Below are 16178 nucleotides of genomic sequence, written 5' to 3'. Positions count from 1 at the left end.
CCCATCCAAAATACCTTCCTAACGTTCTGGAGGATAGTCCTCTTCGAAGGAAGTCTGGTGAATTCTCTCGATTTCTATTTTACCCTCAGGTTCTAGTATCTCAGGGCAGTTTTCCTTAATGAGGTCTTGGAAAATGTTGTCCAGGCTCATTTTTTCATCATGATTTTCTGGTAGGCCTATGATTCTCAGATTATATCTCCTGGATCTGTTTTCCAGGTCAGTTGTTTTTCCATTGAGATATTTTAGCTCTTTTTCTAATTTTTCATTCTTGATGTTTTGTTTAACTAATTCTTGGTTCCTCATAAAAGTTATTTGCTTCAATTTGGTTGATTCTAGTTTTTAGTGAATTATTTTCCTCAGTTAGTTTTTGAAGCTCTTTTTCCATATCACACATTTTTCTTTTTAAGGATCTGTTTTCTTCACTGTAATGTTTATCTAATTTTGCAATTTTGATTTTAAAAGAATTATTCATTTTATCTTCTATCTCTCTAATTTGGTTTCCAAAGTTCATTTTGAGCTCATCTAGGAATGCTTTCTATGCTTGAGATCAGTTCCTTGTTGAGGCTTCAGCTGTGGGTGTGGAGTCCACACTGTTTCCCTCTGAATTTGGTTCCTCCCTCTCGGGGTAGTAGAACTCCAGAGGCTTTGTCTTTGCAGTCTCTTTCTACCCATTTTGAGGCAGGGCCCTCCCCACGCCCTAGGTTTTCCCTAGGTCAATAATTACTATGTTTTCAGGGTTGAAGGGGGGGGTGGTGTGGATTGAAGTAGCCGGGGTTCACTCTATCATCCTGGTCCCTGGAGGTCCAGATAGGGCTTTTTAAATTTCTGCACTGTAGATTTGCAGGCTTAGGAGTAGTTGCTGCCCCTCCTGGGGACCCTGCAATTTGATTCTTACCCTGCTCTGTCCAGTACCAGCCCTTTGGTGATAGGCCTGGCTATGGCCCTTGTGGGTGGTGGGTCAACTTGCCCCCACATTGATCAGGCCTCGTCTGGGCCTCCATCTGTGCAACGCTACATCCAGGCCTCTGTCTGCGTGCTGTGGCATCCAGACTTCCATCTCTCTGCCATGGCATCGGGACCTCCTCTGCAGGCCGCAATGTCGGTGTCCAGGCCTTCCTCTCTATATCTCTCAAAAATTATTGTTATTAGGTTTCTATCATATTACAAATCTGTCTACTATACACATTGCTTCTTAGTGTAAGAAAAAGAAATCAAATGCTCTTTTATATCCTAGGAGAAAAAGCATGGTGTAGTGGATAGAGAGCTGATGACCTCAGGGACAGGAATACTTAGCTTCCAGCCTCTTTTTAGAAGTGCACTGGCTGTGTGACCCTGTTCTAGTTGTATGACTTCTTAATGCCCCAGGCAGTCTAAGACTATTGTTTGGGAAGGAAATGTTGGCTTGCATCAATGGAAGTTCTCAGTTGAAGCTTCTTCACTTACCAGTGAAATCAGAAGTCTAGTTCAGGGGTGTTGTGAAGCTCAGATGACATCATGAATGTCTGGCAAACCTTGAAGTGCTAAAAAATCGAACCATGATTTTAGCAATGACCAATTTCTGAGGTATGAAGGCTCACTCTGAAAATTTAAGAATTTAGATTTTCTCAAGCCAGATAGAACTGAGTCCTGTATGTGTTAGTCTAGCCTCAATCCACTGTTATGTGAAATGGACTATAAGGGTAGGAATTAAGAGAAGGTAGAGACCAATGTGAACTGCAATGCTGAAGGAAGACTTCATAATAACAAATGATATTTACATAGTCCTTTAAAATTTACAAAGGGTTTTACATACTAGAGTATGTAATAATGCTATAGAGATCAACATATATTATATATACATATGCTTTTTTATTAATATTTGAACATGAATTGCAACACATTGATTACATCTTAAGAGTTCATTGATCTTGCCAGAAAGTACATATCGTTTTTATGTCTTTTTTATCCTAACTTTTTCAGATTGTTTTCTACCATTTAATGAGATTATTTTGTGAGCATGTAAAAGCATTCTAAGGGAATTATAGGCAACTTTAACTGACTAATTCTCTAATTTCTAGTCCAGGGTTGCTAAGCCTCAGCCTTGGATCATTCCCATCATGCCTTGTCTTCACTCCTGCACATGATACTGAACAAAGGTGGAGAAAATCACAGTCATTCTGATTGAGTCCATTACAGATTTATGCTATACAACCTCAGCTGGATTCTCATTGTTTTTGGTCGATCCCACTATTCCAGTTTCACCAGCTCACGCCCCCACTCTCCGCAGTGGCTCTTCTAAATCTTTTCATCCCTTCTCAAACTTCCATGGCTCTTGTTTCTTCTACTCTCTCAGTTGAGAAACTTGCCTCCTGTATTACAGAAAGCAATTAAGCCTTTTGCCATGAACTTTGTCTTTTCTTCGTGTCCCATTTCTCATGTGCCTTCAGCCACTCTCTCCTCCTTCACCCCTTTCTCACTTGATGAGGTGTCCTGATTTTCATCTCTGCTTGCTCAGGAAACTTCATTGCATTGCATCTCCTCCAACAGATCGTCTCTGCTGTCATCTGTACTCTCACTCATTTTCAATCATTCCCTGTCTGCTGGCTTACTGCTTACTCTCTAGAAACCCTGGCTTGATCGCTCCATCGCTATTAGCGATCATTCTGTATTTCTTCCGCCCTTTATAGCTATTGTTGTAGTTTCTGTCCTTTCTTCCCAAAGATGATCATGACATCAAGGAGGTAATGCCATGACATGCAAGTGGATTGAATTTGTTTGAGGGAGTGCTGTGCAAAGTCACCTCCTTCCCTGTATGGCACATGCTTCTTGAGAGGGGCACTTACAATACTTTCTCTCCTTTTATTCTTTTTGTAAGTGTTCATCATTCCACCAGAACTGCTCTCTCCAAAGTTACCAGGGAGCTCTTAATTGCCACATCCTGTGGCCTTTTAATCTTCTTTCTCCTTGACCTCTCTGTAGCCTTTGATACTATAGCTCAGCCTCTCCTCCCACCTCTCCATCTAACTGCTCCTTCTTGGCTGGGTCCTTCTGCAGATCACACCCACTTACCGTGCATGTTGCTCAGAGTGCTAGTCTGGGCCTTCTTCTCTTCTTCCTCTCTGCTACGTCTCTTGGTGATCTCAGCTCCCACGCATCTTCCTGTCCTGCCTGAGCCTCTCTGCAGACCTCCCACCTTGCATCTCCAGCTGCCTCTCAGACATCTCAAACTGGATATCCAGTAGACATTTTAAACTCAACATGTTCAAAACTGAACTCATTTTTCTTCCCCCTCAAACACTCCCCCTACTCCAGTTTCATGCTCGTAGTCCCTCAGATTTGCAGCCCAAGGCTCATCCCAGGCTCTTCACTCTCACTCCCCGTATCCAATCTGTTGCCAAGACCTGTCGATCTCATCTTTGCAACATCTCTTGAATATTGTCCCTTCTCTCCTGTGACACTGCCACCATATTCGCTCATGACTGGACTATTTCAGCATCGAGTTGGTGTGTCTGCCTGCCTCAAGTGTCTCTCTACTTCATTCTAGCCTTCATTCAGCCACTAAAGTGACTTTACTAAAACGCAGGACTGATCATGTAATCCCCCCTACTTCATAAACTCTGTGGTCTCTGTCATCTCCAGAATCAAACACAAAATCTCTCTTTGGCATTCAAAGCCCTTCAGAACCCTAGCTCTTTAATACTTTTCCAGTCTTCTTGGACCTTACTTCCTGAACTGTCACTCTTTGATCCAGTGACACTGGTCTCCTGACTGTTTGTGAACTAGACTTTCCATCTCTCATCTCCAGGCATTTTTCTGTCTTCCTTTAAATCCCAGCTAAGTCCTCATCTTGTACAGGAAGCCTTTTCTAAACCCTCTTAATTCTAGTACATCTGTCTGTTAATTATTTCCTATTTATTTTGTATGTAGTTCACATATATAATAGGTATGTATGTTTGTTTGTTGTCTCCCTGATTAGATTATGAGCTCCTTGAGGGCAGAGATTGTCTTTTGCCCCTTGTATCAATAGTGCTTATTGCAGTTCTTGATACATATTAGTTATTTAATAAATGCCTATTAATTTATCAACACTGGGTTTTAGTTCATCCTGTGAAATTTTTTAAATTTAGACCAAAACCAGCAAATCTTTTTTTTAATCTTTTAAAAATTTTTATTTAGTATTTTTCCCAGTTACAGGTAAGAACAATTTTTAACATGCTTTTTAAACTTTAAGTTCCAAATTCTCTCCTTCCCTCCCTTCCCACCCCACCCTCCATTGAGAAGGCAAGCAATTCCATATTGGTTATATATGTGTAGTCATGCAAAACCTATCCAGAGTAGTGATGTTTTGAAAGAAAACACAGACCAGAAAAATCTCAAGAAAAAGAGAGTAAAAAAAAGTATGCTTCAGTCTGTATTCAGACACCATCATTTCTCTCTGGGGATGGATAGCATCTTCATCCTAACCTTCAGAGCTGTCATGAATCGTTGTATTGCTAAGAATAGCTAAGTCATTCAAAACTGATCATTTTACAATATCGCTGTTACTTTGTACCCAGTAAATTTCACTTTGCATCACTCCATGCAAGTCTTTCCAGGTTTTTCTGATAGCATCCCCCTCATCATTTATTATAGTACAATAGTATTTCATCATATTTACATACCACAACTTGTTCAGTCAGTCCCCAGGTAATGGGCATCCCCTCAATTTCTAAGTCTTCACCCCCAGAAAAGAGCTTCTATAAATATTTTTGTACATATAGGTCCTTTACCTTTTTGTTTTTTTATCCTTTTTGGAATACAGCCATAGTAGAGGTTTTGCTAGGTCAAATGGTTATATAGACCTTTGAGCATAGTTCCAAACTGCTCTACAGAATGTACATTAATGTCTCAGTTTTTCCCATATCCCCTCCAACATGTCATTTGCCTTTTTTGTCCTATTAGCCGGTCTCATAGGTATGACGTAGTACCTCAGAATCATTTTAATTTTCATTTCTCCAATCAGTAGTGAGAATATTTTTTCATATGGCTATATATAGCTTTAATTACATCATTTAAAAACTAATTATATCTTTTGATCATTTATCTTATTTTTATAAATTTGAAACAGTTCTCTGTATGTTAGAGAAATGAGACTTTTATCAGAGAAACTTGCTTCAAAAATTTTTTTTCTCACAGTTGCTATTGCTATTTCCTTCCATGCTATTCCCCCTAGTCCTGTGTATTCTATTCTCTCCTTTTACCCTGTCCCTCCTCAAAAGTGTTTTGCTTCTTGCTACCTCTTTCCCCAATCTGCCCTCCCTTCTATACCACCCATCTCCTTCCCCTTTCCTGTGGGGGGGGGGGAATAGATTTCCTTACCCAATTGAGTATATATGTTATTCCCTCCTTAAGCCAAATCTGATGAGAGTAAGGTTCACTTTTTCCCTCTCACCTTCCCCCTTTTCCCCTCTACTTTCTTGCCTTTTTTATGTGACATAATTTACCCCATTCTACCTCTCCCTTTTCTTACTCCCAGTACATTCCTCCTTCACCCCTTAATTTCTTAGATATCATCCCTTCATATTGAATTCAACCTATACCTTCTGTCTATATCTATCCATCTATCCATCCATCCATCTATCCATCTATCTATCTATCTATCTATCTATCTATCTATCTATCTATCTATCTATCTATCTATCTATCTATCTATCTATCTACCTATCTATCTATCTATCTATCTTATCTATCTATCCATCTATCTATTCTCTATAACTACCCCAATAATGAGAAAGATCTCATGAGTTACAAATATCTTCTTTCAACTTTAATAAGTCCATTTTAATTTCTCTTTCTCTTATTTATTTATTTGTTTGTTTGTTTGTTTTTAGCTTTCAACATTCATTTCCACAAGATTTTGAATTCTGAACTTTCTCCCCATCTTTTTCCCTTCCCCTCCACCCCAAGTTGTCATACATCCCGATTACCCCTTCCTCCAGTCTGCTCTCCCTTCTGTCATGCCCCTGTTCTTATCTCCTTCCCCCTTATTTTCTTGTAGGGCAAAATAGATTTCTGTACCCCATTTCCTGTGTATCTTATTTCCCAGCTGCATGTAAAAACAATTTTTTACATTTCTTTTTAAAATGTTACAAATTCTCTCCCTTCTTCCCTACCCAACTCATTGAAAAGGTAAGCAATTCAACATAGGTTATACATGTGTAGTTATTCAAAACACTTTCATAATAGTCATGTTGTAAAAAACTGTTTCCCTCTATCCTATCCTGTGCCCCACTTACTCTATCTTTTCCTTTAACCCTGTCCTTTTTGTTTTTTTTAATTTAAATTTATTTATTAACTTTTAGTTTACAACATTCAGTTCCACAATCCCTTGAGTTTCCTTCCCCCCACCGTGGTGGCATGTAATCAAATATAGTTTCTACAAATACCTTCACATTGAACATTAGTCATGTTGTAAAGGATTATAACCAATAGGGTGAACAATGAGAAAGAAGGAACAAAACAAAACAAAGAGGAGAGAACAACTAGTTTGCTTCAATCTGCATTCAGACTCTGTAGTTCTTTCTCTGTATATAGATATCCCTTTCCATCATGAGTGTTCTGTAGTTGTCTTCTAACCTTGTCTTACTGAGAAGAGCCCCATCTATCAAAGTTAGTCATCACACATACAACACGTCTGTAATTGTGGACAAAGTTATGGTTCTGCTCTCCTCACTCAGCATCAGTTTATATAAGTCTCTCCAGGTTATTAGTAAGTCTGTCTGCTCCTGCTTTGTTATATCACAGTAGTATTCCATTACATTCATATACCACAACTTGTTTAGCCGTTCCCCAGTTGATGGGCATCCCCTTGATTTCTGATTCTTTGCCGCCACAAATAGAGCTGCTATCAATATTTTTGTACATACAGATACTTTTCCCACTTCTCTGATTTCTTTGGGATACAGCCATAGAAGTGGTATTGCTAGGTCAAAGGGTATGTACTTTTTTATAGCTGTTTGGGCATAGTTCCAGATTGCTGTCCACAATGGTTGGATCCATTCACAACTCCACTAACAATGCATCAGTGTTCCAATTTTTCCACATCCTCTCCAGCATTTATTATTTTTCTGTTTTGTCCTCTTAGCTAGTCTGACTGGTAAGATGTGGTACCTCAGAGTTGTTTTGACTTGCATTTCTCAATCAATAGTGATTTAAAGCACTTTTTTCATATTCTTATATTTAATTTCTTCCTCTGAAAACTGTTCATATTCTTTGACCATTTATGAGTTGGGGAATGACTTGTATTCTTGGAAATTTGACCCTCTCTAAAATTCTATTTACCTCCTTAACTTCTTTGTTGTTTATTTTGAGGTTAGATTTATCAAGTTTAGAGAGGGGGAGATTAAGGTCCCCCATTTGTATAGTTTTGCTACCTGTTTCTTCCTCTAACTCCCTTAACTTGTAGGAATTTGGCTGCTATATCTCTTGGTGCATATATGTTTAGTAATGATATTGCTTCATTTTCAATGGTGCCTTTTATCAAGATATAATTTCCTTCCTTATCTCTTTTAATTAGATCTATTTTTGCTTTTGTTTTATCAGAGATAAGGATGCTACCCCTCCTTTTTTTACTTTAGCTGAGGCATAATATATTCTACTCCAGCCTTTTACCTTAACCCATGTGTATCCACCCGTTTCAGATGTGTTTCTTATAAACAGCATATTGTACGATTATGGTTTTTAATCCATTCTGCTATTTGCCTCCATTTTATGGGAGAGTTCATCCCATTCATATTCACAGTTATGGTTACTGTCTGTGTCTTTCCTCCATCCTATTCCTTCCCCTGTTTATGCTTTTATTTCCCCATTCTTCCTTATAAATTGCCTTTGGTGTTTGTGGGCTGAGATGTCTGGAAACTGCCACAGCTGCAAGTGATTCAGTCCCCTGAGGCCTGCTCCTAGTTTACTGGCGTTCAGTCCGTGCTGCATAGCCTGCTCTGAACTGTACTGTTCTCTCAGACTGGTGCAGCAGACCTTTCCTGTTGACCCTCCAGGTTGTCATTGACTGGAAATTTGTTTCACTTTGTCTTTTTGTGAGTTCTGCTGTTCTAGAACTTGTTTAGAGTCATTTTTTTACAGGTATCTGGAAGGATTTGGAGGAGAGTTCAGGCTAGATCCTATCTATACTCTGCTCTCTTGGCTCCACCCTGACCAGCAATTCTTTTTGAAGAATATTTGCTTAGGAAATTTGATTTGTATGGGCTAGAAGAACTTTGAGATATTTTAACTCATATAATATTTTGGGAACTTTTTTCTGCTTGTTTTTACTTAACCTCTCTATTTAAAGTATAATGTAAGCCTTTGACGCGACTGACTTAGCTTTCTTTACTATGAAGCAATTCATTTGAATGGTAATTTGTTTTACTGTAGCATAAGCCCAGCACTGAACAGAGGTGGGAGAGCCAATTGAACTGCTTCTGGGAAACTGTTTAGCTTCCAGAAACACAAGATAAATTTTTTTAATAATAATGCTTTACTGGTGATTTAAAAAAATTTTTTTGGTCTTTATTAATTTGTTTACTTTTAGTTTATGATATTCAGTTCCACAATTCCTTTGAGTTTCAAATTTTCTCTCCCTCCACCCCTCTACCCCCCCCCCCTCCGCATGGTGGCGTACCATCAAGTACAGGATCTGCAGATACATTCACATTAGACATTAGTCAGGTTATAAAGAAGGATTGTAGCAGATGGAATGAACAATGGTAAAGAGGAAACAAAACCAAACAAGAAAAAGAAAAAAAGCAGGTAGTTTGCTTCAATCTGGATTCAAACTCAGTTCTTTCTCTGGATGTAGACATCTCTCTCCATCATAAGACTTTTGGGGTTGACTTATAACCCTGAATTGCTGAGAAGAGTCCAGTCTATCAAAGTTGGTCATCACACATATGTTGTGTCTGTAATTGAATAAATTTCTCCTGGCTCTACTCTTCTCACTCAGCATCAGTTCGTATAAGCCTCTCCAGGTAAATACGAAGTCCATCTGCTCCTCGTTTCTTATAGCACTATAGTATTCCATTACATGCATATGCCACAACTTGTTCAGCCATTCCCCAATTGATGGGGAATCCCTTAATTTCCAGTTCTTTGCCACCACAAAAAGAGCTGCTATAAATATTTTTGTACATATGGGTCTTCCACTTCTATGATCTCTTTTTTTTTTTGTATTGTATTTTTTTTTTTGGTATTGCTGGGTCAAAGGGTATGAAATTATTTATAGCCCTTTGGGCATAATTCCAGATTGCTCTCCAGAATGATTGGATCAGTTCACAACTCCACCAGCAAAGCATTAGTGTTCCAATTTGTCCACATCCTCTCCAGCATTTGTCATTTTCCTGTTTTGTTATCTTAGCCAATCAGACTGGTGAGATCAGAGTTGTTTTGATTTGCATTTCTCTAATCAATAGTGATTTAGAGCATTTCTTCATGTTCTTATAGATATATTTAATTTTTTTCTCTGAAAACTGCCTGTTCATATCCTTTGACCATTTATCAATTGGGGAATGACTTGTATTCTTATAGATTTGACTCCATTCTCTTTATATTTTAGAAATGAGGCTTTTAAGGGTGGTCAGGTGGCACAATGAGTAAGAGAACCGGGCCCAGAGTCGGGATGACCTGGGATCGAATCCGGTCTCAGATTCTTAGCACCACACCTAGAAATAACTGGCCGTATAACCTTGAGGACGTTACTTAACCCCAATTACTTAAAAAAAAAGAAATGAGGCCTTTATCAGAGACATAGGTTGTAAAAATTCTTTCCCAATTTTCCACTTCCCTCCTAATCTTGGTTACATTGACTTTGTTTGTACAGAAGCTTTTCAATTTAATGTAATCAAAATTATCCATTTTGTATTTTATAATGCTCTCTAATTCTTGTTTGGTCATAAAGTCTTTCCCTCTCCACAGATCTGACAGGTAAACTATTCCTTGCTTTCCCAGATTCTGGTGATATTTTTTTTAAGTTTTCCAATCATGGAATACAACTTTTTCTAGAGAATTATATTGACAGTTGGTGTTTGGGGATGAAAGGGTGCAGTGGAAATGTAAATAGTGACACATTATTAAGATAACTTCATTTATTGGGAATGTAATTAAGTTGCTATTGTTATTCTTATAACTGATTTTTGAATATTTTTTTTATATTTCTTTGGGACTTATTGTACGTATGCTAACACTTTTTCCAAATTGTGAATCTTAAATCAATTTTCTTTATTCTTTCTTGTTATATTTACTCCGAGCCTAATTCATGACACTTGCTAATTGTGGTTACTTTCAACATTCCTATACTTTAAGGTATAATAATCTTTCCATAAAAATAGAAACATATGTACATATTTATACACTTTCATGTATGTGCGTTTTAAAATTGATTTTTATTTATGATCTCTTTTTAATTTTGTTTTTTAAAGATTTCCCAAAGTGAGGACAGTAGGAGCCATTCTGAGAAATCAGCTAATCTTTCCCCAGAAGAAGATTCCAAAAAGTCAGACAACTTTGCCAATTTATCTTCAGATGCTAAGAACGTAGACAGTGACAAACAATCAAAAGAAGGCTTTCTCCAGTTCCTTGGGAATTTATTTAATATCTCAGCAAAATCCACCCAGCAACCAACCCTCAAAAGTGAACAGGACAAAACTCAAAGGACTTCGGACAATCTCCATGTCCTTCATGAAGAACAGATTAAAAAGGAAAGTGCCACATGCAGCCATTCTTCTCTGGAAAAACCAAAGCCAACAACTAAAGAAGCCAATGTGACAACTTCAGTTGATCTGTCAGATGCTGTTTCACAAGATAGTGAACAAGAAAGCAATGAATTCCTAAAGTAAGTTCCAAATATTATTTAACCAAGAATTAGTTTGCTCAGATATGAAGGGGCCACTAGATAAGAATATTACATTGTTTGGTGAATGTGTGTAATATACAGAAAGGGAAGATGGACAAAAAGCTGATGAGAAGGTAACAGCCCTAAATTCTACTTCTTACCTTATCCCTGATTCAGTTATTTTAACAGAGACAGGGCCTTTCGGGTTTTAGCATTGCAGCTTCATTATCTGGGAAATGAGGCAGGATGGACTTGATGTCAAGACATCTCCAAGCTTTAACATGCCGTTGTTCTGTGTCCTGTCCAGGTAAGCTTGACAGAACCTTTCATGGATATTCCTTAGGACAATCTTAATACATATTTGGTGCTATCATCGCAATAAGAAGAGCTAAATTTTAGATTTCCTAATTTTGGAAATATTTGCTATTTTGTCTATCCTCTTGTAGAAGAATAGGGGTTGTATCCTGGGTAGATGTTTTTCAAAAACAAAATAGTTGTAAAATTTTGATTATTTCATAATTACATCTCAGTTGAAAAAAATAATCAGTGAATTGCAAGAGATTTCATTTATTGTTAATGGATCCAACCTTTTGTTCTTTTGGAACAGGCTAAAATCTCTTTTTTAATTTAAATTTGTGGCTTTTTTCTATATTGAAATTTTGATGATGCAATGCAACCATATAGTATCATATTGCAAAGAAGTCATTACACACACATATTCCTGTCCAAACATGCTAGACTTGCCAGCAATGCATGCCATGCCCTCTGGCCAACACTTGCTTGTTAAGACCTGTTGGTAGACTTGACCACTGATCAGTTAATAACTTTCATACAGATGAAACACGTATGAATTGTTTTTCAGAATGTTCTTCTGTTCTGTTCTGTTCTTATGCTTCCCCCACCCCCTTGTTTTTATTCCACACCCTTCAGTTGCACCCAAGGTTATTACTGCCCTCATGGATCAGTTGAGACCCCGGTGGTGCCCACTTTGGAAATCTCTGACTGGATTCTTACCCAGTGAAAAAATGTCTACAATGGCTAACTACTAAGATATTATTAATCACTCATGTAAGCTTAAAAGAGTTTACTTTGTGACTGTAAAACAGTTATGACTATTGATTTAACATTTTATTCAATTCAGTATTTATTAAGTGCATACTCCATGCAAAACAATGTGCTGAGATAAAATGATATAAAATTACATATTCCCTGCCCTCAAAGAATTTAAGGGGGTGGGAGGAGGAAGATAAAACATGTACACAAATGTAATAGAAGGTAGAGTGTAATAAGTCAAAGGAGAGCCAGGAAGCAGTGTCATGAGAAATTGGAAAAGAAAAAGATGACTTCTTCCACCTGGATGGGGGCTAGAGGGAAGATATCATGAAAGAAGTGGCAACTGAATTTTCCTGGGAGCAAAGGGGAGGAGCCTTGATTGGCTGAGGTGGAATAGGAAGGTTCTCTTCCAAGCATGGGTACAGCATAAGCACAAGAGAGAACACTCAGGAGGATGACCAGAAACAAACCCATTTTAGTTTGGGGAAAGGGAGCAAACATTCATTAAACACTGATCATGTGCCAGTATTTGTAAAGCATAAAGATAGATATTCATTAGTATTCATTTATAATTACTCATTTGATCCTTAAAAGGAACTAGGAAATTATTGTTGTTTGATTGTTTCAGTCATTTCCAACTCTCCATGACCCCATTTTGAGGTTTTCTTGATAGAGATATTTGAAGTGGTTTGCCATTTCCTTCTCCAGATCATTTTATAGAAGAGGAAGTAGCCAAACAGGGTTAAATGACTTGCTCAGGGTCACACAGCTGGGAAATGTCTAACACAAAATTTGAACTTGGGAAGATGATAGATGCCATTATTTTTCTCCTTATTTTACAATAAAGGAAACGAAGGCAGAAAGAGATTAAGTGACTTATGCAGAATCATACGATTTAGTAAGTATCTGAGGCCAGATTTAAACTTAAGTCTTCCTGATTACAGGCCCAGGGCTGTATCTGTTACCCTGTTACCTAGCTGATTAATTAACAAATACATTAATACATCTCACAAATTTAAATTTAGCCTATATGGCTTGAAATCGTGATTTTTTAAGCCATTGGATGAACAACTTTTTCATTGTTTCAAAATATGTGGTAGTTAATAAGTTAATACAAATTAATAAGGTAGTTGTACTTGAGGCTTTTTCATTTGATAGGACTTTCTATTTTTCCAAGTATTTTCATGTAGCTGTGACAAGGAGATAGTGTAAATTTCAGATGCCAAAGTCCAGAGAAATGAGTAATTTATGGTGTATCACGCAATACATTTTTGGCAAACCTGGGATTAGAATATAGGTTTCCTAATTGCTATTATTGTGATTCTTTTTGGACACCAAGATCATTCTTCTGCAAAAACATGATCACTTAACATTCACTTTATTTTTAAGGATGAAAACAATGGATTGAAAGCCATTGGTTTTTGATTTGTTTGAGAAATTGATGTTGTTTCACTTTATGCTTTTCATTTCATCAAACTTCACTAAGTGCCTACTATGTTAGGAACTGTGCCAAGAGGTGGGGGTAACTATGGCAAAACAGTGCCTTCCCTCAAGGAGTTTACACTCTCACCAGTGAAACACCAAGCAGACAAATGTGAGTAAACACATTGTACAGATAAGTAGGAAATAATTAAAAGATGGACTGTTCTGGAGTTTTAAGATGGATTGGAAAGGGGTCATGACACATACAGTTTAGGGAGCACTGAAAGGGTTGCAAGTGGGAAAAGTTTAAGAAACTCTGCTTTAGATGATGGGATTTTAGTTGGGACTGAAAAGAAGCCTGGGAAGGCAGTATGAAGAGACAAGGAGGGAGAGGATTCCAGACATGAGACAGTCAGGTCAGAACCTGGATGAAATGCCTTGCTTACCAGGCACTCGTTGTCACTAGGACAAAAAGTACTTGTGAGATCACCGAGTGAAGGAGTAGAGAGAGAGAAGATCCCAACTAGAACCCTGAGGGATATCTATGGTGAGAAGTTGTGATGTGGAGGAGGACCCAGCAAAGGTGACTGAGACTGAGGAGGAGCATCTAGGAGCAAAGAGTGTCCCCAGCCTAGAGAGAAGAGATGATCAGTGAGAAGGTGAGAAACAGTGTCAGAGGCTTCAGAGAGGTTGAGGACAATGGAGATTGAAAGGACATTGGATTGGTGATTAAACTTTGGAGAGGATGATTTTGGTAGAAGGATGGAGATGTTTTGTATTGGGCTCTAAAAGTGTGTAGGTATAGAAAACATAGGCCTACAGAACAACATGAACAAAGATATGTAGTTGGGAAAGTGCAGGACACGATCAGTGGGTAGAGGCAAATCTAGTTTAGCTATACCTAGAACCAATTCTAAAAGATAGGGCTGAAAAGGTACATGACATGCTTTTTTTTTTCTTTTCTTTGTATATGTTTTTTTCCTTTATTCTGTATTTGTGTTCTGGTGTTTGAGTCCAAAGAAAAAAAGAAAACAGTTCGATTACAAGGGTATTTGCATACTTAAGAGCCAAAAAAAAAAAAAAAGAGAGAGAGAGAGAAACCTTAACCAATAAAGCATGCTTGCCATCCTGATACAGAATATGGTTTTTCTGAAAGAATTGTTTCAGAAATGTTAGTGGTTAGGTGATTGGCTGAAATTTCTTTTCCTTATTTTTATGTCATTTACTTGACTTTAATCACTTAATATTGAGCTTTCTTTTTTTGTTTTCATTTTTATTTTACTCTTCATGATTTTTTCTCTAATTCTTCCTCCTTTCCATTACAGTCTTTCTGTTAAAATCAGATATTTTTCCTGGATCCCATTGTCTAATGTCTGATTTATAATTTTGTTGATGGCCCATAACTTATGCTTATTTTCTAGAAGAATCAACTCTTTATAGTCCTTCACTTTGTCACAAATTTTGGAGTATTAACTCAATTGCTTCAAACTTTTTTCCTATCAGTCTTATCCTTCAAACACATGAGTAGGTTGTTTTATCCACTAAGAGTAAATTAGATAATAATTTTACGTGGTGGCCAGAACCAACAATGCCATTCATTCTGCTTATACACAAGTCCTGCCAAGTTTCCCTTCTGATTTGATCTTTTTGTGTGTACCACTTGGAATGGCTGGATTTCCCAGCTCCCTCCCTCAATCACAGAACCTTTCTGAGAAGGGAAGGGTATTTAAAGTGTTCTGAAGTTGTATCTGATTTTAAAAAGGACATGGTTGAATACCACCTTTGTCACAACCCTTTTGTGCCTCTCCTCCTAGAAAAACAACAAAAAAAAGGAGCTGGACTTTACTCAGTGTAGGAATCTCTGTGTCAAGGATGAAAGCAGATCACAACTTATCCTAATAGAATAAATTCTAGGAAGTTACCTGAAGTTGTGACCTATCAAAGCTTTATGTAGCTAAACAGTTTCAGAGACCTGATTTGAAGTCTTCCTGACTTCAGCCCCAGCTGATCCACTAATAAGATCTACCTCTATATATAATAAATATGTTGCTAAAAATGTATTTGGATGTATGATTCCAGTTAACATACATTAACATTTTAGTGCTGTTTACATATGATTTATCATTATTTTCTAGTTGATAGTGACTTCTAACATGAAGGTTTTTACCATATGGTCTCTCTGTCAAAGCGTTAACGAGGTATATTGAGGGAAAGGGGATAGCAGAAAAATTAAATACAGCTGTGAAAGGAATGTTTTCATAAGGTTAGCTCAGAATCAGGAAAAACCTGACATACAACAGTTAGTTACTGTTTGCCTCTGAACAAGGCCCTTAATCTTTCTGAACCTCAGTTCTCCCCTTTGTAACCGGGAGATAGCACAACTTACTGTAATAAGGTTTGTAGGATTATGGATTTAGGTAAAAGTCAACCTCAGCTTAATGTAGAATAAAGTGGCAGAGCTGGGATTTTTGAAAACCTGTCCTCTTACTCTAAATCCAGAGAGCTTTTCTCTGTACATTCTACCATTTACTCTTTACTGAGATCATAGGAATGTTGTTATTAGGAAGCTCCCTTAAAATGATATGTAAATATGAGTATTACTATCATTTGAAACCCTTGGATATCTACGTATGAGGGATGACTCCATAGCATTGAGACCAATATTTGAATCTAGCTTGAGGTGTCAGTCTCACATCAATTTCCAATGGTCAGTTACTATAAAGATGTTCCTTGTTGTGGGCTACTTGAATGGCCTCATCTGTTAGAATTTTGTATTTGATTTTTTTTGCTTTGGATAACTTTAAAAATATATACATTGGGAAGGTATAAAAGAGGCTTTTGTATAGTACTACTGTGTTCCAGG

General features: G+C 37.5%; 1 protein-coding gene across 3 annotated transcripts in view; it reads left to right on the top strand.

Annotated features, from left to right (window-relative positions):
• Positions 1 to 16178, top strand: part of CRYBG3 (crystallin beta-gamma domain containing 3) — a 145868-nt gene that overhangs the window by 40409 nt on the left and 89281 nt on the right. For 2 of the 3 annotated variants that reach the window (XM_069100731.1, XM_069100733.1), the window contains exon 3: positions 10428 to 10840. In XM_069100731.1, coding sequence (XP_068956832.1) covers positions 10428 to 10840 — 413 coding nt within the window. The other variant, XM_069100732.1, reaches the window with a different exon arrangement.

This window comes from Petaurus breviceps, unplaced genomic scaffold (assembly GCF_028583685.1).
Source record: "Petaurus breviceps papuanus isolate PSGF00001 unplaced genomic scaffold, PetGlider_PUasm1.0 419, whole genome shotgun sequence".
NCBI lineage: Eukaryota > Metazoa > Chordata > Mammalia > Diprotodontia > Petauridae > Petaurus > Petaurus breviceps.
The sequence above is the reverse complement of the archived record's forward strand: the minus strand, read 5'-3'. Positions and strand labels throughout refer to the sequence as shown.